A 24,283-nucleotide genomic window follows, 5' to 3' on the forward strand; every position below is an offset into this window, starting at 1 on the left:
GCTGCCTCTCAGGCACACTACTTGTCCCCTAAGTGGCCATGGTGGAAACAGCAGCTCCAGCCCCAGGATCCCAGGGTCATGGACCTAGGCTGAACTGGGCAGTGTCCTTACAGCTCTGGGAGGGTTGGGGAGACGATGGGACAGGACCCTGCTAACTGGCCGCCTAGCTTCCCCTCCCAGAGACTTGTGAACAGGAGGATCTGCTGTGGGTGCGTCTGAGGCCTGGGCTCCTCTGAGTGTGCACCTGGGGTATCCAGGCAGCCTGACACCTCTGGTCCATCTCGTGCTCCAGGCAGGGACCCAGCAGGGTGGGGCTGGTTCCCAGGACCCCTGGTCAAGGGTACTAGCTTCCCCGTGACAGTGGCAGGTGCCTCGTGCTCCCTGCTGGCAAGATCTGGGTGGGCACAGGAGGCCCTCAGCCTCCCCACATGGAAGCCACCACTGGGCTAGAGTGAGTTTTGTGACACTTTGAGCAACAGCCTCTGGCGACGCCGGTGGGAAAGGATCTGCTGGGCCAGGAGCGGAGCTGTTTTTATTAGCGAGTGGGGGGGTGGGATGGGGTGAAGAAAACATCAGAGACACCTGTGCTGCGAGTTAAATACATTTCCAGCATCTCACGCATCACGAGCTGCATCAGGAAAGGGCACAGCACGTGGCAGCCTCATCCTCATCTGTCCACACAGTGACAGATGTGCTACAGCATGGACACCAAGTCCCTGGGAGCCAAGATAGCAGCTCCAGCATCCCTCCCTCCCGGACTGGGCCGGGCCATACAGAGAAAGGGCAGCCTCTGCCATGGCAGCCCAAAATCACCTCTCCGAGCAACTGTCTGGGGTCCCCAGCCCCAGAGCTCCAGCAGAGTCCTGGCCTGGGGAAGCCCCTGTGCCACCTCAAGCCTCCAACAAGGCAGGCTCCTGGCCAACTGTGGCATCTGCCTTGACTGCCCAGAGCAGCAGGAAATTAGGTTTTGGGGGACACAAGGCAAGGCAGTAGTCTGACACACCCACAGCAGTCCAGCTGGCACTGTGTGGGCCTCATCCTGTCTGGAGTCCCCTCCCTCCCACAGTGGGCCAGACAGGAAGGCCTGGCAGTGACCAGATAAGTGGGTCCAGGTCTCAAGGCAGCCTGGCCCGCATCCTGCAAGGCTCTGAAGAGCCCCCCAGCTGTCAGTCTGCCCACTGCACAGGGCCCTGGGCCTCTCTGGTTCTGACGACTATAGGTGTGTGGGCTGTGGGGCTCTTGCAGCTGCTCCCCAAAATCGCCAGTCATTTCTACAGACACAGAAATGGAGACACTGAACAGAGAACAAATGGTGTCATTCGATAAAGCTGATGAGTCCGCTTCTCACATGGCACCCAGACCGTAAAGCAGTAGGGTCTATGAAAGCCATCGCAGTGGCTGGCCGGGTCCTCGTGAGCCAAGCACACTGACTCCCGCGAGTGGTGTGCACGCACATGTGCCTGGACATACATGAAGACGTGGACATGGGGGTCTGACCTGGACATTCATGACGGAAACGTCTACAACAGAAGGTGCCCAGGACCCATCCATCTGGCGCACAAACGAAGATTTTTGGCTCAAAAACCTAAGCGTCCTCCAGCTACTGCTACCATCTGTCCCTCAGCTGACGACTGCCGATGCTTCCCAAGCAGAGCTGTCCGGTCCACTCATGGGGCTCCAACTGCCTGTCACTGTGGCACCAGCGTGCATACGATGAAAAGCCCACCGACGCCGTGCTCCTCTGCTCGGCCCCGCTGAGCCAGCGTGAGGGGCTGCCACTGCCTTCGGCCTACGGGCTGCTCGCCTGGAGGGGTCTCCACATCTCCACCCCCACAAGGCAATCCAGCAGCACTATGAAGAGACGCAATTCTGCCAATTCTAAGGTCACATTAAAACTTTCCCCAGAGATTATGATCACTGCCAGCTGAAAAACCCAATGTCCTTGCCCAGCCAAGCTGCATCCTGACATGATATGGTTTTAAAAGATGCTGTGTCATAGAAACTGACTGTGCCATTCAAGGAAATGCACATTGGTTAGCTTCCTAAGTTTTCGGGTCTCCAAACCAGTGATAGTCATGTGTCGCTTAGTGACATGAGAAATGTGTCAGCCGCTGCTGTGTGATCATAGAGTGTCCTTACACAAGCCTCGATGGTGCGCGTAGTTTTATTTATGTGTTTTTCATCTGGAAAAGCAAGTGTCCCAGCAGCATGACTGAACATCAATCACTTCCCCTACTTGATCTACAAGAGGCCAACGCCAAGAGCCCAGGCCAGGCTTCCAAACACTGCACAAGAATGTCGTGGGCCCGCTGTCAGGGAAGTGTCCATCGCTGACCCAGACGCTGTTATGTGGTGCATGACTGTACAGTGTTTTCTCCCATAAACAGTTACCTGCCACGTAGCTACATGATTCAGAACATTTTGAACAGTTAATTTTGACATCTGAATAATTCCATAAAAACCGTAAAATCAGTTTGGTGTTGTCACAACAACATAGCATCACTTTACGACAGAATCACCTGGAAAAACAGAACAGCGAATACATACATCTTAAAAAATGCTGGGGCGGGCCAGGCACAGTGGCTCACACCTGTAATCCCAGCACTTTGGAAGGCTGAGGCAGGAGGATCATGTAATCCCAGCACTTTGGGGCGGCAGAGGCAGGCAGATCATGAGGTCAAGAGATCAAGACCATCCTGACCAAAATGGTGAAACCCCGTCTCTACTAAAAATACAAAAATTAGCTGGGCTAGTGGCACACACCTGTAGTCCCAGCTACTCAGGAGGCTGAGGCAGGAGAATCGCTTGAACCCAGGAGACGGAGGTTGCAGTGATTCCAGATCATGCCACTGCACTCCAGCCTGGCGACAGAGTGAGACTCCATCTCAAACCAACCAACCAAAAAAAACGGGTGAAAATCTAATGGATAATTCAGCATTGCCACATAGAAACCTCGGTAAAACAGGCCAAACAAACGCGGACAGGCTGGACAGGCGGTCCTGGCGTCAGCGCACGACAGTCACATGGGGAGGGGCGGTGGCCAGGTCGGCCTTGGACGGGTACACCACCTTCAGGCTCCCTTCCAGGTCCACCACCCGGACCTGCTCCACCACCAGCAGGGAGGGCCCGTCCTTTCCAGCACTGGGATTCGTTCTGGGATCTGAAAGTTGTCCAGAGACTGCATCAGCTTCGGTATCTGAGAGTGATCCTTCCTCTTTATTTTCTAAAGTGTACTTGTTCATTTCTGCCATTTTCTGCAAATGAAAAATACCTCTTTAACCTGGAGATGAGAGGTGACCCAGGGAAGACATGCTGCTGTCAGCCAATGCAGTAAGCAAGAAAGAGGCAATCAGGACGGGTTAAGTCAGAGCAGAGCACCACTCACGCTCAAAACGCGTTTCTCAGGAGGAGCCACCACGCACTCACCAGAATGAGGGCATCCATGACATCCTTGCAAATCTGCAGACTGGTGGCACTTGTTACTTCCAAAAACAAATCAGAGGTCGTTTTCTTAACCTTAAAGAAAGATTTCAGAAAAGACAGTTATCAAATGTACACATCAGCAACTGCATCATTTGTTCTGAGGAAAACTCTACAAAACTGTGTGGCCAGGCAAAGTGGCTCGCACCTGTAAACCCAGCACTTTGGGAGGTGGATGTGGGAGGATCTCTTGAACTCAGGAGTTCAAGACCAGCCTGGGCAACACAGCGAGACCCCATCTCTACAAAAAAATACATCCCAGGACGTCGCGCAGCACCGAGCATGAACAATGAACAGTGAGCCATGGCTCTGAGAAGCCAGGGCCTTTGTCACCTCCGGGCTGCGTTTTCTATTGCACACAATGAGACCTCACAATGCAGCAGACACTTGTGTGTGTTAATTCTTTTTCTTTCTTTTTTTTTTTTTGGAGACAGAGTTTCGCTCTTGTTGCCCAGGCTGGAGTGCAAGGGCGCAATCTCGGCTCACTGAAACCTCCGCCTTCTGGGTTCAAGCGATTCTCCTGCCTCAGCCTCCCAAGCAGCTGGCATTACAGGCGTGCACCACCACGCCCAGCTAATTTTGTATTTTTAGTAAAGACAGGGTTTCTCCGTTTTGGTCAGGCTGGTCTTGAACTCCCAACCTCAGGTGATCCGCCCACCTCGGTCTCCCAAAATGCTAGGATTACAGGTGTGAGCCACTGCACCTAGCAGACTTGTGTTAATTCTACAGGGAACAACCTAGAAGACACACCAAGTTCACACACATGCCACCCTACCTTTGTCTTCTCACTGTTGGTTATTGGTGGGAAGGAAATCACATCACCGTCTGCATCCACAAGACACGGGTAATTTTCATTTCCATCCAGCAAGTGAAGGTATCTGTGTGGGAAGAAATACAAATGATAGGCCTAACTATGAAAGATATATTGTGCAGGGTGTGGTGGCATGTGCCTGTGGTCCCAGCACTCGGGAGGCTGAGACAGGAGGGCTGCATGGGCCCAGGAGTCTGCTGGGCTGTGCTGCGCCCATGGAGTGTCTACACTAAGTCCATCATCACTATGTTGAGCTCCTGGGAGCGGAGGACCACCAGGCTGCCTAAGGAGGAGTGAAGCAGCCCAGGTCAGAAACAGAGCAGGACAAAAAGCCCCGGTGCCGATCAGTAGTGGCATTGCACCTATGATTGGCCACCTCACTCCAGCCTGGGCAACATGGCGCGACCCCATCTTAAAAACAAAAAAGAAAAAAGGCACAGCTGGGCGCAGTGGCTCACTCCTGTAATCCTAGCAGTTTGGGAGGCCGAGGCAGGCGGATCGCCTGAGGTCAGGAGTTCAAGACCAGCCTGGCAAACACGGCAAAACCCCGTCTCTACTAAAAACACAAAAATTAGCCAGGTGTGGTGGTGGGCGCCTGTAATCCCAGCTACTCAGGAGGCTGAGGCAGGAGAATCGCTTGAACCCAGGAGATGGAGGCTGCAGTGAGCTGAGATTGTGCCATTACACTCCAGCCTGGGTGACAAGAGTGAGACTCTATCTCAAAAAAAAAAAAAAAAAAAAAAGGCACACACCTGAAAACATACCTAAAGGGTAAAGTGAACGAATCAAAAAGTTCTTTCCACAAATGAAGTGTAATATCAAGGGCCAAAGCATAACAAGCCTCAGAGAACAAAGTATTCTGCAGCCTGTGTTTACAGAAATCGCTGGGCTAGTTATGGATGATCATATTGCTTAGAGCAGCGCCAAGGACCCTGACTTGGACACCCAGCAGCGCGGGGCACGGACTGGGCTGGCATTTATGTCCGTTTCCTAATGGCTACTTTCTATTCTATCCTGTCCTGTCCCATCCCGAGGGCGACCCGCCTCCTGCGGAATGGCCAATACCTCCGCTTCTAACACCTTCCACTTCCCTCACGTCAGGGCCATCTAGATGACAGACTGGTTCCACAACGTCTCCTTTCAGAAGAGAATGCTTTCTTTCTTTTTACCCTGTAAGAAGCTTCCGGCTCTGGTAGCATTAGGTGTTCCTGAGGAGCACAAACTAACTCAGTGGAGGCTGGCATGCTGCACCCCCCACGCCCGGCCCCACCCCACCAGGCGCGCTGCCCACCTGTGCAGGCCCGACACACTCTGCCGCTTCTTCTGCTTCCTCTGCTCCTCGGCCTCCAGCTGCAGCTGCCGCACCAGCTCCTTGGCCTTGGCTTCTTTCCGCCCCAGGGGAACAATCTATCGGGCAGAAACCCATAAACTCCACTAGGGTCACAGCCACAGAACTCGCCCGTCCTGTCGATTACAGCCTTAAGTCTCCACGAGCCCTCCCGACTCCCACCCTCATTCATCTCTACAGCAGGCAGGGAGCATCCCACGGGACCACGCAGCAAGAAGCTGCATGCAGGCTGCGATCGCAGCATCCCTGGGAGACCTGACGCCCAAACACACCGATCCTACCGAGGCAGGACTTAACCTCAAACCCAGCCATGCACAACCGTTTCCAGAGGTCTGCCATCCTCACAAGGCCAAAAGAGGAGAGAAAGCCTGAGCAGCCGGGACCGCATGCACTGCACAGAATTCAACATCCAGGATAGCACCACGATACAGCAACTCACACTACTGCCAACCCCACGCAAAGGGTTTTACAATCGGGACAAAGACCAAGATTTCTGATTAAAGGGTAGTGAGCAAGTGAAGGAAACCATTTTCCCACGACTGCTCCTCCACCGAGTCCTCTCACAGCTGTGCACCGCTTCCAGTAACTGCAAACGTGGCCTGTTTCATTATTTCATGTCTTTGCAAGAACAGCATCGGATTCTACTCTAAAGAAAATGTTCAGGCCAGGCGCGGTGGCTTATGCCTGTAATCCCAGCACGGTGGGAGGCAGAGAAGGGTGGATCACCTGAGGTCAGGAGTTCGAGACTAGCCTGGCCAACATGGAGAAACCCTGTCTTTACTAAAAACACAAAATTAGCTGGACGTGGTGTGCATGCCTGTAATCCCAGCTACTTGGGAGGGTGAGGCAGGAGAATCGCTTGAACGTGGGAGGCAGAGGTTGTGCTGAGCCGAGATTGTGCCATTGCACTCCAGCCTGGGCAACAAGAGTGAAACTCCGTCTCAAAACAAAAAAGAAAGAAAATGTTCAGGCCGGGCATGGTGGCTTACGCCTGTAATCCCAGCACTTTGGGAGGCTAAGGTGGGTGGATCATCTGAGGTCTGGAGTTCGAGACCAGCCTGACCAACATGGAGAAATCCCGTCCCTACTAAAAATACAAAATTAGCTGGGCATGGTGGCGCATGCCTGTAAACTCAGCTACTCGGGAGGCTGAGGCAGGAGAATCACTTGAACTCAGGAGGTAGAGGCTGCAGTGAGCTGAGATTATGCCATTGCACTCCAGCGTGGGTGACAAGAATGAAACTCCATCTCCAAAAAAAAAAGAAAAGAAAAGAAAAGGTTCAGGCTCCAGTATCAGCACAGCGTCTTTCGACACCAAGGAGACCCTTGAGCAGACCCTGCAAAGGAGGCTGCAACACCTTGAGGTCCTGCGGGGGCCGGGCGCAGTACAGCAGGGGCCCTTTGACAGCGCGGAGCTCATGGGTGGCAAGGGTGGCGGCCGTCCTCTTCTCACAGACATCTTCGTGGAGCTTGGTCTGTAACACAGGAGCAGTGATGAGCGAGGTCTTTTGTGCCCAGCGAGGGGTTCACGCTTGACCCTCGGCCGGGCTGTGCACCAGGAAACCCTCCCAGTCCAAGGTTCAAAACCCCGCCACACCCCTTTCCGAGACGGGGCTCCCCTCCAACTCCTCTCCACCCGGCCAGCCAGGCACTCACTTTGTGGAATCACCATCAGGAAAACTATCTTAACCTATCAATCAGCAGACTTTCTTCCTTCTCTAATTCTAGACGTAATATTTGAGATTTCAAAGAATCCATCTTGAACTTTAAATAAAGGCTAAGCTTTAAGTTTTAAAGCCCTGGCTGTGGTACCTGTTCCCTTCCTCCCTAAACTGCAGGCAGAAGGACTCTCATGACAGTCACTCTCGGCCTGCCATGCACTGTCACTGCCACTGCGGGGCACACGGGACTTTCCCCTGGGCACAGATGTGGTTTATATTTTAAAAGTTGGTCAGGTGTCACAGAAAAACAACAAACTGGGAAGTTAGTCTTGCCAAAACCTAAACAATTCACAGAAGAATGTGCTGGCAAGAGATGATGACTTTAATACTATCTTACATAAAACAAAATGTGTCATTTACTGCAGAAGTCAGAAGATGCACCAAAATATCAAAAAATCAAGGAATCCTGATTTCTTTTCCTTTTTTTTTTTCTTTGAGATGGAGTCTTGCTGTGTCAGCCAGGCTGGAGTGCCGTGGTGTGATCTCGGCTCACTGCAACCTCCACCTCCCAGGTTCGAGTGATTCTCCTGCCTCAGCCTCCCCAGTAGCTGGGATTACAGGTGCTCGCCACCATGCCAGGCTAATTTTTGTGTTTTTAATAGAGATGGGGTTTCACGATGTTGGCCAGGCTGGTCTCGAACTCCTGACCTCAGGTGATCCACCCACTGCAGCCTCCCAGAGTGCTGGGATTACAGGCATGAGCCACCACACCAGCTGGAACCCTGATTTTCAACTACAATAAAGCTATCCAGGGATTAGGATAGGCCAGGTGTGGTGGCTCACGCCCACAATCCCCACACTTTGGGAGGCTGAGGCGAGTGGACTGCTTGAGGTCAGGAGTTCAAGACCAATCTGGCCAACATGGTGAAACCCTGTCTCTTTTAAAAATACAAAAAAATTAGCCAGACATGATAGCGGGCGCCTGTAATGCCAGCTACTCAGGAGGCTGAGGCAGGAGAATCACTTGAACCCAGGAGGCAGAGGCTACAGTGAGATTAGACTGTGCCACTGCACTCCAGCAGTAGAGACAAAGCGAGACTCCTGGGGAAAAAAAAAAAAAAATTAGGATAAACCATTAACCCCATATGTGGAGGAGCAAGGGATAGGGCCAGTGACCAGGACTAACCAGGCCAGGCTGCGGGCATCTGGGAAGAGGCCATCTCCAAGCTGGGGACACCTGCCTCCTGGAGGGGACTGAGGCCTCACCCCTTCCTCAGCAACACCTGAGCCAGAACCTGCTCTGTTCCCTCTTTGGAGCTGAGGAGACTGAGGCACACAGACATCTGGCTGGGCCCCACACTCTACTGCTGCTCCTTCGGACACGCTCGCCCCAGGATGTGTCCCGGCCTGCGGCATCCCACACCTCTGTCCTCGTCATCTGAGGACCCCATGGGCACCCACCTGTGAGGTGAGGAAGCGCTTGAGCGCATTCCCTGGCTGCAGGTCCATGCCTCGCACCACGGCCCCCACAATGTAGGGCCGCACGTCCCGGACCTCGGGGCTCACTCTGACTGTTAGGGGTGCGGGGTTTTCAGAGACGTGCAGGACCCTGAGCAGCAGCCGGCCGGCATCTCCCACGTCCTGCTCCTCCCCATCGCCGCCCTCCCGCCTCTGCTTCCTCTCCCTCCTCTTCTTTCGGCTGTCTTCCTTCTCCGAGCCCTCGGCACGGCCCTTGCCCTTCCCGCCACCGCGGCCTCCGACGCGCAGGTACTCCAGGATGGATCTTGTCTGGCAGCCGCTGACCATCTTCTCCAGGCGCTTGTCTCTCAGCTTGTTCCCGCGGAAATTGATCTCCTTGAGCTTGGGGCAGTCCGCAAGCTCCGCAGGGATCTCGCTCAGCTGGTTGTTGGAAAGGTCCAACGTCTGCAAAGAGAAATGAGGATGCGTCAGACCCCCAGACTCTGGGAAAAGAGTCCAGGGTCAGCTCCAGAGGCAGGGGGAGCACTCATCACTCACGAGAGCCACCACTGGCCTGTCTGTGGGGACGTCCCTGGGGAACCACAAGTTATTCACCTGTGAGTCGCTTCCCCAGCTGTGCACCCCCACATCAAAGGCACTATCCAAGGAGCCCCTCCGAGGGGAAGCTGTCAGCCATGGTTAACAGTGATCTCTGCAAAAGCTTCTGACTCAAACATGTCACTCTCTTCAACAACCACAGCAGCACTGAGATCAATCATCAGGTTAGAGAACAGAAAGGTGACAAGGGATGAGGGATGTCTGGCTGTGAAACGTGACCTCGTGTCAGGACCTAGCCAGGACTGCTCAGGTGAGAAGCAGGTTCCCCAAAGTGGTGTTTTTTTTTTAATTAAATGAGCTAAAAAAAAAATACAGCAAAATCTCTCAAGAGCATTCTTCTTCATATTGAAGTACAGAATTGCCCGCAGTGACACACGCAGTGCTCTCGGGGGGAAGGAAAGGGGAAAGCCGACTTCAATGGCGATGGGTTCTCAGCCTTCGTCTGACCCAGGGCAGGTGCATCGGGGCCACCACTGTGTGCCACACAGATGCCCAGGAAGCCCCGTGGCCCACGGGAAAGCTCTTTCTATGACCATGACTGATCAGACTTTGGCAAAACATGCAGGTGACCTCACTGAAAGCATGGAAGGGGTACAGTGGCACCTGATGCACTCTTAGGATGTCTCTCCCAGGGTCTGGGCAGTGCAGGGAACGTGTGTGCGAGGTCAGCCACCTCCATGACATGAGGCTGCCGCTGCGGGTTCAGGCAAAAGGGGCCCATCCGCCTCCACTCTGCTCTTTCCTGGCTTGGTACCCAGGCCCCACAGCCTCACCGGGGTGGAGGAGCAGGCACTGCCAGCAAACTCTTCTGTCCCAGCTTCCTCTAGGGCTGGAGGAAGACCCTGCTAGGGATGTGAGGCCTGACCCTCAGGGGTCTCTGGCAGCCTGGGTGCCGGCTCTGCCCCCAGAGAGGAGGCAACAGCATGTGGGCCCCCGGAAGCCAGCACTCACCCTTGGTTGGTGTGGCTGGTGAGTCCCAGTCACACTGTGTGTGGAGGAGACAGGTGGGGCTGGACCTGATTGACTCTGAACAGAGATGGGAGGGGCTGATTACCCAGAGGACACCTTCTGCTTCGCCTGGAATGGACGGCAGGGGTGACGGAATTTCTCAAGCCCCAAGTTGTGAAGGAAATGAAAAAAGGAACCTGCCGGAATCCTCTGGCTCAAGCAATCAAGCTGCTCAGCGGCAGGTAAGGGCAGCATGGCTCAGAAATGCGACGGTGCTCACAAGCGGGAAGGGCGGCACGGCTCAAACATGGGAGGGTGCACTGGACAAGTTCCCACAGGGGGAGCAGAGACCCAGGGAGGAAGCGGACAACTTAACAGTCAAGGAAGAACAGCGTGTGTAAAATAAAAGGGATCAAGTGCCCTCTGGGAGAGAAGGGGCAATCTAAGCAGCAGTGGTGCCTGCTGGGGAAGAACGGGAGGCGGGGGCTGAGACCAAGCCCAGCTGCTGAGCACTACCTGAGCTACGCGTCCATCGGCTCTAACAGAACTGCTACAATTTTGTGCTTCTCCAGACAGGACAGGATGGGCTGGGCTGGTGTGAACTGGTTGGACTGGTGACTCCAGCCCAGACCTCCCTTCCAGCCCCACATGGGACGGGAGACAATCTACCCCTGGAATCCAGGTGGTCTCACAAAGTACCAGGAGCCGTATCACCAACACTGTCGCCAGCCTGCAGCACCAGGAACAGCGTGGCCGTGAGCTCAGGCTTCTAGAGCTCCTCGCCTCCCTGTCAAGAGCCCTGGCTCCAGCGTTAGAACCAGCCTGGGCCAGCAGCCCAGGGCACAGCTCGCCTGGCAGAGGCCACGGGAAACTCTCGGGTTGGAAGGTCGTGGGTGCGGGCATCTGAGGTTCTGCTCTGTGGGCTTCTGCACTGCCCTAAAGGGCTTTGGTCAAAAAGCTTGAGAGTTCCCCTCAAGTGAAACCTCCTTACTGCCTGCAAACACGCAGTGGAGCGTCTCCCCCAGCTGACGAAGAGCAAGTTCCTTAAGACCCAGGACCAGCAGCAGAGGCAAAGGAGGCAGGCAGGGCCCCACTGGGGCGCCCATTGCAGCCACAGCCAGGTTCAGCCCACAGCCTGCAGTAAGTCCCCAGAATGACAATGGCGGGCACTCGGAGAAGGGTCTTCCTTCCAGGCAAAGACCGTCAGAGAAAGGGCATCTGAGCAGCTCAGGACCTGCCTGGAGGCTCTGTGGGAGTTGGGGGACAGGAAGGGAAGCGGGGGAAGGAAAGCAAGAGGGAGGGCAAGAGAGTCACCATCTGGGTGGGGTGCAAAGCCGCAGATGTTGGGGAGTCCTTGTCAGAAATGCGAAGCCCTGCTGACGAGGTCACACGCTGGCCCCTCAGCCCAGCGCTGGGCACCCAGTGGCAGCCTCAGCAGGAAATGAAGCCAGAGGTTTCACATATGAAGGGTGGGATGAGGGTAGCATCAGTTTTCAATTGTGCGAGGGAGTAAGCAGGAGCGCCTGCAAGGATGTGAGGTGCACACTGGCTTCAGGGAGGATGAGTTACACGGGGTGGCTGGGGGTCGTCCTGACACCTGATGGGACGAACTGCCATCACCTGTCACCTGGAGCTGACACTCTTCTGCAGGAAACACAACCCCCGTGGTGGCTAAGCTGATGGCAGCAACATGGGGCCTGACTCTGGCCTGGCACACTGGCTGCCTTCCGGGCCTATGGCTTCTGCAGGGGACCTGCTGCTGGGGAAGGATCCTAACTTCATGGTGGCGACAGGCTTACATAAACCAACCCAACAAAGAGCGCCAGTCCCTGAGTGAGCCCCACTCCCTCCGGCAGCAACTGAGAAACTCGGAAGCGGAGGGGAGAGCCAGGTCTGGCTTCAGGAGGGTTCGCGTTGAGGCTGAACTCCCTGTGCAGCTTGGCCTTGGGAGGGGAGTGGCCCAGGGCCTGAAAGGACATCTTTACTAAGGCACCGTCCTGCCCACATCAGCTGTTCAGGTAACATCTGTCCCACCCATCCCTCGTTCCCACACGGACAGCACCACAGGCCTGCGTGATGGCCACTTACAATGCAGTCAGGAGAGGTGTGACGTGCCCCCATCCTTGGCTCACCACAGCGCTGGCAGGTGAACCCCACGGGCCACAGCAGCGGGAAGCAGCCAGGGAGGGCCAGCCAGGTGCTCTCAGAGCTCAGCAAGTCACGTGGCTCTGAGGCCAGGACGCTGGGGAAGCCAGGCTCCACGCAGGCAGAGCTACAGGTGAGGCCACAGGACAGCAGAGGCCTCGTCCCCAGGGGCTGGGAGGAAAGAGGGTCAGGGCCTTTGCACTGCAGGTCCCAGCCCAGGCTTGGGGGTGCTCCCTGGGGAATGGGTGTGGGGATGAGCACCAGGAACCAGGCTGAGCTGCTTCCACTTGCAGTCTCGTCCCTCTGGGCGGGGGAAGGACAGGCAGGAGCCTCTGTGCTGTTACTCTGGCGGCCTCTAAAGAGCCAGCCCTCCCAATGAACCGGAACTGGGCTTGCACTTAGTTAACCCACAAAACGCAGGAAAGTGGCAGCAGGCACGTTCCAGGTCAATGCCTGAAGAGCTGGCAGCTGCTGCTTTTGTGCTGAGGAGCCCTGAGCCCTGCGACAGAAAGGGAGGGAGAGGCCCCGAGATGACACATGGAGAAGCCCACCCACCCCAGCAGCCCAGCGCTGAGCCCATGCCAGCTGAGCACAGCCACACAAACGACCAGCAGCAAGAGCTGCACTGTCCACTGTCCAGCGGAGCCAGCCCAGAGTGCAGGGCTGCTGCTGCTTTAAGCCTCGTGGTTTCAGAGTCAAGCAGCCACAATGCCCAGCACCACCTCCGGTCTCCCTCCCTCTTCGTGTCCTGCATTACCCTTCCAGCCTTCCTACAGAGGAGCAAAGAGCTTTCAAGAGCCAACAGCACGCAGTTACAGAGAGGCAGGGCTGGAGCCCATGCCTTCTGTTTTTATTCCTTTCCTCCCCCTTCTTTCTCTCTCCTTTTTTTTGAGACGAAGTTTCGCTCTTGTTGACCAGACTGGAGTGCAGCAGCGCCATCTCGGCTCACCGCAAGCTCTGCCTCCCAGGTTCAAGCAATTCTCCTGCCTCAGCCTCCCAAGTAGCTAGGATTATGGGCACGCGCCACCATGCCCAGCTAATTTTGTATTTTTAGCAGAGACGGTGTTGAACTCCCGACCTCAGGTGATCCGCCTGCCTCAGCCTCCCAAAGTGCTGGGATAACAGGCGTGAGCCACAGTGCCTGGCCTTTCTCTTTTTTTTTTTTTTGAGACGGAGTCTCGCTCTGTCGCCCAGGCTGGAGTGCAGTGGCCGGATCTCAGCTCACTGCTAGCTCCGCCTCCCGGGTTCACGCCATTCTCCGGCCTCAGCCTCCCGAGTAGCTGGGACTACAGGCGCCCGCCACCTCGCCCGGCTAGTTTTTTGTATTTCTTAATAGAGACGGGGTTTCACCGTGTTAGCCAGGATGGTCTTGATCTCCTGACCTCGTGATCCGCCCGTCTCGGCCTCCCAAAGTGCTGGGATTACAGGCTTGAGCCACCGCGCCCGGCCCCTTTCTCTTTCTTTAAGACAGGGTCTAGCTCTGTTGCCCAGGCTGGAGTGCAGTGGTGTGATCATAGCTCACCTCAGCCTCCTGAGTAGCTGGGACCACAGGGGCACACCACCACACCCAGCTAATTTTTCTATTTTTTGTAGAGACAGGTTTTTGCCACGTTGCCCAGCTGGTCTCAAACTCCTGGGCTCAAGTGATCCGCCCGCTTCAGCCTCCTGAAGGGCTGGGATGCCAGGCATGAACCACTGCACCCAGCCTGCCTTTCTTTTCTGAGCTCAGTTTTTTGGTTTTCTACACTCCCCATCTCCCCACAGCACCAGGAAGGACATCAAATACATTGGCCTTTGTGTGCAAAACTCCAGTGTGTGTAGCTACATTGCTGGGCACAGTTCTGGTAGCCACTCCTCAGAAAGGTCCCCAAAAGGACATCTGAGTCCAACAAGGATTCCAATACCTCTTGCATGACCCTCCAAGAAACAGGTCTCCTGACAGCCACTGGAAGCCTAAAATTTAGGAACAGAATGGCCCAGGGGAAAGGGCACTTGGTCACCTCTTTTGGGATTTAGAAAACAAGACACACTCTTTGACTTGAATGACATTGTTTTGGCCACCACAAAGAGTACTGCTTTATTGGGCAGGTGCTAGAGAGAGCTGTAAACACAATTTTTTTTTTTTTTGAGACGCAGTCTCAGTTTGTCACCCAGGTTGGAGTGCAGTGGCGCAATCTCCGCTCATTGCAACCTCCGCCTCCTGGGTTCAAGCGATTCTCCTGCCTCAGCCTCCCGTGTAGCTGGGACTACAGGCATGCACCACCACACCCAGCTGATTTTTGTATTTTTTAGTAGAGACAGGGTTTCACCTTGTTGGCCAGGATGATCTCGATCTCTTGACCTCATGATCTGCCCGCCTCGGCCTCCTAAAGTGCTGGGATTACAAGCGTGAGCCACCATGCCAGCCCACAACACTTTAAGAGCTTGAATACTGAAAGACATCTATGAATTTGAAAAGAAAGATTGTAACTGACTGGGCGCTTACATGATGTAAGGTACAATGTTAAGATATAGGCCTACTACATCAACATTCTGGAAAACCAAAAGTATGTGTCAGGTGGGAAAGTGGGGGTAGACCGTGTTGTACCCAACATCACACCTTTGTCCTAGAGGGATGCCTGCAGCCCCGAGGACCAAGGAAAATGCCAGTGAACTTGCCTCTTCCAGGAAATGCCAATGAAACCACCTTTGCAAAACCTGTAACAGTGACAAAATTACGGTGGTGGAAAAGATCTGATCTGACCAATCCCCATCTTCAGTCTTCAAACTACCTTTTTTTTTTTTTTTAATTTTTATTTTTAGACAGAGTTTCACTCTTGTTTCCCAGGCTGGAGTGCAGTGACATGATCTTGATTCACCGCGACCTCCGCCTCCCGGGTTTAAGCGATTCTCCTGCCTCAGCCTCCCGAGTAGCTGGGATTACAGGCACGTGCCACCACGCCCAGCTAGAGACAGGGTTTCTCCATGTTGGTCAGGCTGGTCTACAATTCCCGACCTCAGATGATCTGCCTGCCTTAGCCTCCCAAAGTGCTGGGACTATAGGCATGAGCCACCAGGCCTGGCCCTTCAAACTACCTTTAATTATTCCTGGGCTTGGGCCAAGCTAACTTTGGGAGACATTTATAGTTTAAATGATAATAGTCCTTCTGTAAAACTCAACTGCCTTTGTAAAGCTAATGAGGGTCCACTAGGCTAGGAGGATGGAGGAGCCTGAATTCTGCTAAAGTGCAAACATATATCACTGTCAGTCATTATTCTGAAGATGACAAGATATGTGACCTCCCCAATTACTCCTGCAGATAACATCACTACCAGTACTGTAGAACCTAAGATTGGCCTTTGGAGCTGTCTTTTTCAGGTTTTTTGCATGTCTGATCAATGGCACTACCTGAAACCAAAATGAGCTCCTGGGGCCCCACCCAGAAGTGACTCAGTGAGCAGGAGGGCCATTTCCCACACCCCTATGATTGCACCTCAACCAATCAGCAGTAAGCACCCATTGCCTAGCCACCCTCCCCTTCCCCCAAACTATCCTTGAAAAACCCCAGCCTCCAAATTTTTGGGGAAACTGGTTTAGTAATAAAACTCAGTCGGGCGTGGCGGCTCATGCCTGTAATCCCAGCACTTTGGAGGCTGAGATGGGCAGATTATGAGATCAGGAGATCGAGACCATCCTGGCTAACATGGTGAAACTCCATCTCTACTAAAAATACAAAAAATTAGCCAGGCATGGTGGCAGCGCCTGTAGTCCCGGTTACTTGGGAGGCTGAGGCAGGAGAATGGCGTGAACCCAGGAGGCGGAGGTTGAAGTGAGCTGAGATCGCGCCACTGCACTCCAGCCTGGGCGAGACTTCATCTCAAAAAAAAAAAAAAAAATGGAGGAAGAAATGTAGGACTGCCTTAAGGATGAAACCAAAAGAGAAGATGCAGAGATGCAGAGACCATCCGGCTGGGTTTAGGTTGTGGTTCTGCCATGTGGCTTCCCCACTATCTTTTAGGCAACAGATTTAACGGGCACCTGTTATAGGCCAAGCATTATCCCGGGGCCTGGGGATCCCAGATTAATTAGTAAACAGACCCTGGACAATCTAGTCTGGAGAAAAACCCAAGTTACTTGCTTACTTTGCGCAAGCCCTTTGACTTTCTGTAAAACAGCAATAACCACCCCTACCTTGGAAAGCTGCTATTAGGATGATGCTATTAGGATGAAGTGAAATACAATCTTTGAGATCACAGCATGTGGCATTATGCAAAACCCAGGGTGCCCCCTTCACCACAAGACTCCAGTCACTTCACAAGTATTAGATACAAAAAAGACAGGTTTCGACGCCCGACCTACGGGAGAAGCCAAGTTTGCTAACAATTACAAAATAGCGTACCACGTGTAAAAGTCCAGTTGTTAACAGAATGAGGGGGAGTTCAGAGACCACCTAGTATGTTGGTGTGGCCAGGAGAAGGGGGAGTTGGAAGGCGGCAACTACTTCCCAGGGTGATGCCCCCGCAGTTGGCTCCTTTCAGCCTTGCAGGAATTCCCTGGGCCCAGTGCCCCAGGAGGCGTCACTAGGAAGGGCTCGGTCCCGAAAGGGGTTCCTTCTCCAGGGCTACTCCAAGGCCCCATCCCGCCCCGCCCGGGCAGCTCCCGCTGACCTTGAGCGAGGCCAGGTGGGCGATGTCGGGGCTGAGTTCTCGGAGGCAGTTGTCAGCAGCCGCCAGTTCACTGAGGAGGGGCAGCGCGCCGGGGCGAAAGAGCTCGGCGGGGAAGGAGTCGAGGCAATTGCCGGTAAGGTTGAGGCTCTGCAAGCGCGGGGCGCAGCGCGCCAGGTCGGCTGGCAGCTCGCGCAGCCGGTTGCCGCTGAGGTTGAGGCTCTGCAGCTGCGGAAGGCCAGGCGGCTCGGCGGGGCCCAAGCCTTGGCCCGGCGGCAGCGCTTCCAGCGCGTTGCCCGACAGGTCGAGTACCCGAAGGGCAGGCAGCGGCCCTAGCTCGGGGCTCAGGCCGGGCCCCAGCGCGTTGCGCCGGAGCACGAGGCTGTGCAGCTGCGGCAGGCCCTGCGCCAGGCCAGGCCCCGGCGCGCGCAGGCTCCCGCAGCCGCTCACTTCCAAGTAGTGCAGCAGCGGCAGGGTGAAAAGCCGCGGCGGCAGCTGCCCACCCGCCGCCCGCACTCGCTCCTCCAGCCCGGGCCCCGTCAGCAACAGCTCCCGCCGCCGCTCCCGCTCAGCCAGCTCCAGCTCCGGCCAGGCCTCGGACACCGCCGCCGCCGCCATGGCGCCTCAGCTACTGGCAGGCACCCACCCACCAGGGTGCTTCCGGGGCAGCGCGCGCCACTTCCGGCCTGTGCCGAGAAAGCCCATAGAGAAGTCGCCTGGCTGCTAGAGTGCCGCCGCGCGTGCCATATCGGAGAGGGGCGTCTCCTGCGTGGAGCCGGGGAGAGGCTGGGCAGCGGCCCGCTCTCTCCGCGGGCAGGGGTGAGGGTGGGGGCTATGAACCCAAAAGTATCTGAGACAGGACTCAATGAAATGTAAAAAGTTTATTTTTCCAAGGTTAAGGACACGCCATTGTCACAGCCCTAGGAGGTCATGACGATGGTGCCCAGGGAAGATGGGGTGCAGCTTGGTTTTGTACATTTTAGGGAGACGTGAGACATCAATCAACACTTGCAAGTGTACCTTGGTTCGGTCCAGTAAGGCAGGACAATTCCAGGAGAGGGCTTCCAGGTCACAGGTACAGAAGAGGCCGGAGGGTGAATTGTTTTGAGTCTTTGATCAGCCTTTCACTGACTACGCAATTTATTATACGTGTGAGACGCAGGTAGGGGAATAGTCGCTTATGCTTTAGTCTGGCTCATTGAATCTGCATTTCTACATAAACGATAGAACAAAGGAAGCGATCAGAAATGCATTTGTCCAGGTGAGCAGAGGAATGACTTTGAGTTCAGTCCTTTGTCCCGCATCTGTGAAGGGAAGCTATCAATTTGCATTGCCAGGGTGGAATTCAACAAAACTGTTTTAAGGTAAAGATCTTGAGGCCCACTGGGAATTTCTCTGTGGGCAAATTGTGAGGGAGGTGTGTAGCTTTAAGAATATATATTTGTAACTATCTTATTTGGGAATAAGATGGGAGGCCGATTTGCCTGAAGCAGTTCCCAACTTGACTTTTTCCTTTGACTTAGTGATTGTGGGGTTTTGAGATTTATTTTCCTTTCACAGGGTGGGGTGTGGGCAGATTGAAGAGCCAGAGTCTGTCCTCCACTGTGCCCTGGCCGGCTTGTTTTGGAATTTCTGCACTTTTTTTTTTTTTTTTTTTGAGACGGAATCTCGCTCTGTCGCCCAGGCTGGAGTGCAGTGGCCAGATCTCAGCTCACTGCAAGCTCCACCTCCCGGGTTTACGACATTCTCCTGCCTCAGCCTCCCGAGTAGCTGGGACTACAGGCGCCCGCCACCTCGCCCGGCTAAGTTTTCGTATTTTTTAGTAGAGACGGGGTTTCACCGTGTCAGCCAGGATGGTCTCGATCTCCTGACCTCGTGATCCGCCCGTCTCGGCCTCCCAAAGTGCTGGGATTACAGGCTTGAGCCACCGCGCCTGGCAATTTCTGCACTTTTGAGTGGTGTAAACCAAAACCAAAATTCTTTTTTTTTTCTTGAGACAGAGTCTCGCTCTGTCGCCCAGGTTGGAGTGCGGTGATGCCATCTTGGGTCACTGCAACCTCCGCCTCCTGGGTTCAAACAGTTCTCCTGCCTCAGCCTCCCTCTGGGACTACAGGTGCGCGCCACCATGCCCGGTTAATTTTTTTTTTTTTTTTTTTTTTTTGAGACGGAGTCTTGCTGTGTCACCCAGGCTGGAGTGCAGTGGCGCGATCTCAGCTCACTGCAAGCTCTGCCTCCTGGGTTCAAGCCATTCTCCTGCCTCAGCCTTCCGAGTAGAAGGGACTACAGGCACCCGCCACCACGCCCTGCTAATTTTTTTGTGTTTTTAGTAGAGATGGGGTTTCACCATGTTAGCCAGGATGGTCTGGATCTCCTGACCTCGTGATCCACCTGCCTCGGCATCCCAAAGTGCTGGGATTACAGGCGTGAGCCACCGCGCCTGGCCGCCTGGTTAATTTTTATATTAATTGGGTTAATATAATTTTTATATTAGCCGGGCTTCGCCATGTTGGCCAGGCTGGTCTCTAACACCTGACCTCAGGTGATCTGCCCGCCTTGGCCCCCCAAAGTGGTAGGCTCACAGGCACAAACCACTGCACCCAGACCTCAAATTCTTATTTGTTTATTTATTTGTTTGTTTGTTTATTGAGACAGGGTCTTGCTCTGTTACCCAGGCTGGAGTGCAGTGGTGCCAACTCAGCTCGTTGCAGCCTCGACTTCCGTGGCTCCAGTGATCCTCCCACCTTAGCCCCTGAGTAGTTGGTACCATAAGCATGTGCCACCACACCTGGCTAATCTTTGTATTTTTTGTAGAGCTGGGGTTTTGCCATGTTGCCCAGGCTAGTCTCAAACCCCTGAACTCAAGCAATCCACCTGCCTCAGCCTCCCAAATTGCTAGGATTACAGGTGTGAGTCACCACACCTGGCCAAAAAATAAAATTCTAAGCCCCCCAACCACCTAAGTGGACCCCTCCTGTGGGCCAAGGGCATTCCCTAGTTAACCTGAAAAACTAGTTCAGGCCATGATGGGAAGGGTCGGATGTGGGGGGTGGGGGTTGGACATGCCTCATTATACACTCCTCCCTGTGGGAATTCAGGCCCACCTGACCATCATTAACATCAACGCAGACCTTACGACTGACAAAGCCAGGCCAGGCCAGTGGCTCATGCCTGTAATCCCATCACTCTGGGAGGCCGAGGCGGGTGGATCACTTGAGGTCAGGAGTTCGAGACCAGCCTGACCAACATGATGAAAACCCGTCCCTACTAAAAATATAAAAATTAGCCGGGCGTGGTGGTGGGCACCTGTAATCCAAGCTACTCAGGAGGCTGAGGCAGGAGAATCGCTTAAACCCAGGAGACGGAGGTTGCAGTGAGCCAGGATTGCACCACTGCATTCTGGCCTGGGTGACAGAGCGAGACTCCATTTCAAAAAAAAAAAAAAAAAAAAAGGCTGACAAATGACTGTAGCAATGATACCAATTCCAGCCTGCCTCTAGTAGAGCATTATGTGACAGATAAAGAAATTGAAATATTTTACCCCAAATTATATTTCCTTGCTGTATCTTAAAATAGTCCTGCAAGGCTGTCTATTGTGAGGGAAATCTGCATTCTGAAGGCCGTCTCCTTGCTTTGCTGGGCCTTTTTCCTGATCCAGGAGAGAATCAACTCTGATAATAAAAAAAATAAATAAAAATCATTTACAGGCAGGGTGCTGTGGCTCACTCCTGTAATCCCAACACTTTGGGAGGCTGAGGCAGGCAGATCGCCCAAGGTCAGGAGTTCGAGACCAGCCTGGCCAACATGGTGAAACACCATCTTAACTAAAAATACAAAAATTAGCCAGGCGGGGTGGTGGGACCCGTAATCCCAGCTACTTGGAACCTGAGGCAGGAGCTTCAACCCAGAAGGCAGAAGTTGCACTGAGCTGAGATTGTGCCACTGTGCTCCAGCCTGGGCAACAGAGGGAGGCTCCATCTCAAAAACAAACAAACAAACAAACAAAAAAAACTTCCAGGGGCTAATTTTGAAGCAAACCAGGCTCAGAGACCCAGATATGAATCCTACTGCTCTGGGGGAGTTAGGAACAGTGAGCCCACCACTACTGGGCCAAAGTCAGGATGGCCCTAACTGGACCTTCAGATGGGCTATTTCTCGAGATCACCTTCAGAACAAGACATGCAGCCCTGCATCCCCCTGCACGCCCCGCACCCTTGTGCACCCCCCCGCACCCTTCTGCATCCCCCTGCACCCCCCACACCCTTGTGTACCCCCCGCACCCTTGTGCATCCCCCTGCACCCCCCTGCACCCTTGTGCATCCTCCTGCACCACCCCTACATGTTTCCCACACCAAGTTTTCCTTCCAAAACCTCTCAGACCAGAAGACAGAGGGTCTCTTGGAGGCATGAGCCCAGCCATGTCCCGTCTGCTGGCATTTTTTTTTAATAATCTGCTTTCCTTCCACCACACCTCACTTCTCATGTTTTTGGTCTTTGAGCAGCTTATATATCTGGTGCCTTGTGTGAGGCACCATGTTGTAAGTGGCTCAGCCTGTGTGCCTGGTTTCCAATGAATGCAGAGATCGGACATAGCAGTCCCAGGGCTTACACACTCTCGCTACCAGGCAGGACAGCAGCCACTTGCAAATGCCAACTGCTCATGGTCAGCTGACCCCGGGGCTAGGACCTTAGGGAATTCCTAGTAGCTGCCTTTGTCTTGGGGATTTTCCCTTCCCTCCCCTCTGCTGGTGGGAGGGAAGCAGCATGTGGGATGTGAACTGAAGTGCACCTGGAAATCCTCTGCGTCTGCCCTCTGGGGCTCTAGCTGTCTAGAGCTAGTATTGGTAGTCTGTGGTGCCGCCTGGGTCTCTGCCATCTGGACCTAATGCAGGTCACTCCGTGGTGCTCTCTGGGTTTGGGACAGGACCTCAGGACTTTGCTGCAGTCTCCCCTCTGTTTGGAGGGCTCTGTCTGCATTGGATCTGTTTGTGTTTGTGTCTCTGTTTAGTGTTGCACCGCCCTCCGAGGGTGCTTGGGCACAGTCTTCATCACAGTGGCCAAGACCAGGTCCATCTGGTTGTCAGAAAGCAGCAAGAGAGGCTGCCCCTCTCCTCACTAGGTGTATTAGTCCATTTTCACACTGCTGATAAAAACATACCCGAGACTGGGAAGAAAAAGAAGTTTAATTGGGCTTACAGTTCTACATGGCTGGGGAGGTCTCAGAATCATGGCGGGAGGTGAAAGGCACTTCTTACAAGGTGGTGGCAAGAGAAAATGAAGAAGATGCAAAAGCAGAAACCCCTGATAAAACCATCAGATCTCATGAGACTTATTCACTACCTTGAGAACAGTATGGGGGAAACTGCCCCCATGATTCAAATTATCTCCCACCTTGTCCTTCCCACAACTCGCGGGAATTATGGGAGGACAATTCAAGATGAGATCTGGGTGGGGACACAGAGCTAAACCGTATCACTAGGGGAGAAACAGGTTCCAGGAATTTCCTTTGATTTTGTCATCCTCTTTGGAACTCCAGAGTAGTTCCTGTATCTGTGTCAAATTTTGTTGGTGGAAAAAGCATGTAAACTATTGTCTAGACTATCTGAGACTCCAGCTGGTTACATATTGTGGCCCATTTTATGCATGTTTTAAAACGATGGGCAGACTACAATAAGGAAAATTCAGAGCTCACATGGTTAACCTGCAATTGTAGAGCTCGAGTCTTCTAAAGCTCTCTCTTTCTCCCTTTTATCTGCTGTTAAGTTACTGGTGTTGAGATAAGACTCACTGTTTTAAGGTTACTTGGAAATTTTGTTTTTCTTATACAGTTCAGCCAGTTCTAGCTAAAATATAAACATTGGAAACTTACTTGAAACTGAAGGAAAAAAGGTTTTAAAATCAAAACTGCCATGAACACTGCTTTATCCAAAATTTTGGTCCACCGTTTTCTTGGATTACCTATTAGGGCAAACAAAGCCGAGCCATGTGAACAGGTTCCAATTTTGTCAGAAATAACTTGGATCCAGCTGTCTTTTATAGGTCAGTGAGTCTGTGATGCTGCCTCATGGCAGGAGTTCCAAGGTGAAAGCTCTTGGATCTGTGTGCATGTATGTATGCCTGTTTAGATGTGTTTATGTATATATGTGTGTCTGTATGCCTGTTTAGATGTGTTTATGTATATATGTGTGTATGTATACCTGTTTAGATGTGTTTATGTATATATGTGTGTATGTATACCTGTTTAGATGTGTTTATGTATATGTGCATGTAGTATGTTATGTGTTGTGTCTAGAAGGCTACCAAATTGGCTTATAAGTAGATGAGTACTCATAAATTAAGTCCAAATGCCTTTCAGGTTCACAAGAATTTAGTAGTCTTTAATAAATAAAACTTGGACCCGGCAGAATGGCTCCCGCAAAGAAGGGTGGCGAGAAGAAAAAGAGCCGTTCTGCCATCAACGAGGTGGTGACCCGAGAATACACCATCGACATTCACAAGCGCACCCATGGAGTGGGCTTCAAGAAGCGTGCCCCTCGGGCACTCAAAGAGATTCGGAAATTTGCCATGAAGGAGATGGGAACTCCAGATGTGCGCATTGATACAGGCTCAACAAAGCTGTCTGGGCCAAAGGAATAAGGAATGTCCTATACTGAATCTGTGTGCGGCTGTCCAGAAAACGTAATGAGGATGAAGATCCACCAAATAAGTTCCATACTTTGGTTACCTATGTACCTGTTACCACTTTCAAAAATCTACAGACAGTCAATGTGAATGAGAACTAATCGCTGATCATCAAATAAATCAAATAAAGTTATAAAATTGACTTTAAAAAAAAAAAGCTGGCTTTAGAATTATTGGTAAAAGAAAAATAAAAATGTCTTCAGTATCATCAATATACATTTTTGCCTGGGTAAGTAAGTTTTACATTTGCCTCTGCTAAATGTTTCAAGCTGTCAGGGTTTGGCACAAATGTTATGAGACTATAAATCCAGATAAAACAGGAATAATCTTTTTTTTTTTTTTTTTGACAAATAAGACTAAGATTGTTGATTCAATGGAAACAGCTGAATCTTCTGAGTTATTGGCAAAATGCCCATTTGTTTAATTTTAAAATTCTTACTTAGGTGAACATCTAATGTTCGCAGACTTTACAAATGGTTAACAAGGGCTGGA

General features: G+C 52.9%; 1 protein-coding gene and 1 pseudogene across 1 annotated transcript; one reads left to right on the forward strand and one right to left on the reverse strand.

Moving 5' to 3' along the window:
• Positions 1–520: 520 nt before the first annotated feature.
• LRRC47 (leucine rich repeat containing 47) lies at positions 521–17,771 on the reverse strand. Its single transcript, XM_025366458.1, has 7 exons — positions 17,117–17,771; positions 8,762–9,223; positions 6,998–7,114; positions 5,583–5,698; positions 4,256–4,358; positions 3,427–3,516; positions 521–3,254 (listed from the first exon to the last, which is right to left on the reverse strand). Exons 1-7 carry the CDS (start codon positions 17,729–17,731, stop codon positions 3,006–3,008), a joined length of 1,752 nt encoding a protein of 583 aa, XP_025222243.1. The 5' UTR covers positions 17,732–17,771; the 3' UTR covers positions 521–3,005.
• Positions 17,772–23,506: 5,735 nt separating this feature from the next.
• Positions 23,507–23,936, forward strand: LOC112605674 (annotated as a pseudogene).
• The last annotated feature ends 347 nt before the right edge of the window (positions 23,937–24,283 follow it).

The sequence above is a fragment of the Theropithecus gelada genome, chromosome 1 (assembly GCF_003255815.1).
Source record: "Theropithecus gelada isolate Dixy chromosome 1, Tgel_1.0, whole genome shotgun sequence".
NCBI lineage: Eukaryota > Metazoa > Chordata > Mammalia > Primates > Cercopithecidae > Theropithecus > Theropithecus gelada.

Excerpts from the sequence above, each read along its gene's own strand:
- LRRC47 (XM_025366458.1), bottom strand. The coding sequence starts at position 17,731 with ATGGCGGCGGCGGCGGTGTCCGAGGCCTGGCCGGAGCTGGAGCTGGCT. Across the intron at positions 4,359-5,582 it reads AGTGTGTCGGGCCTGCACAG|ATACCTTCACTTGCTGGATG; the intron begins GTGGGCAGCGCG and ends CTTCCCACACAG. Across the intron at positions 3,517-4,255 it reads CCAACAGTGAGAAGACAAAG|GTTAAGAAAACGACCTCTGA; the intron begins GTAGGGTGGCAT and ends TCTTTCTTTAAG.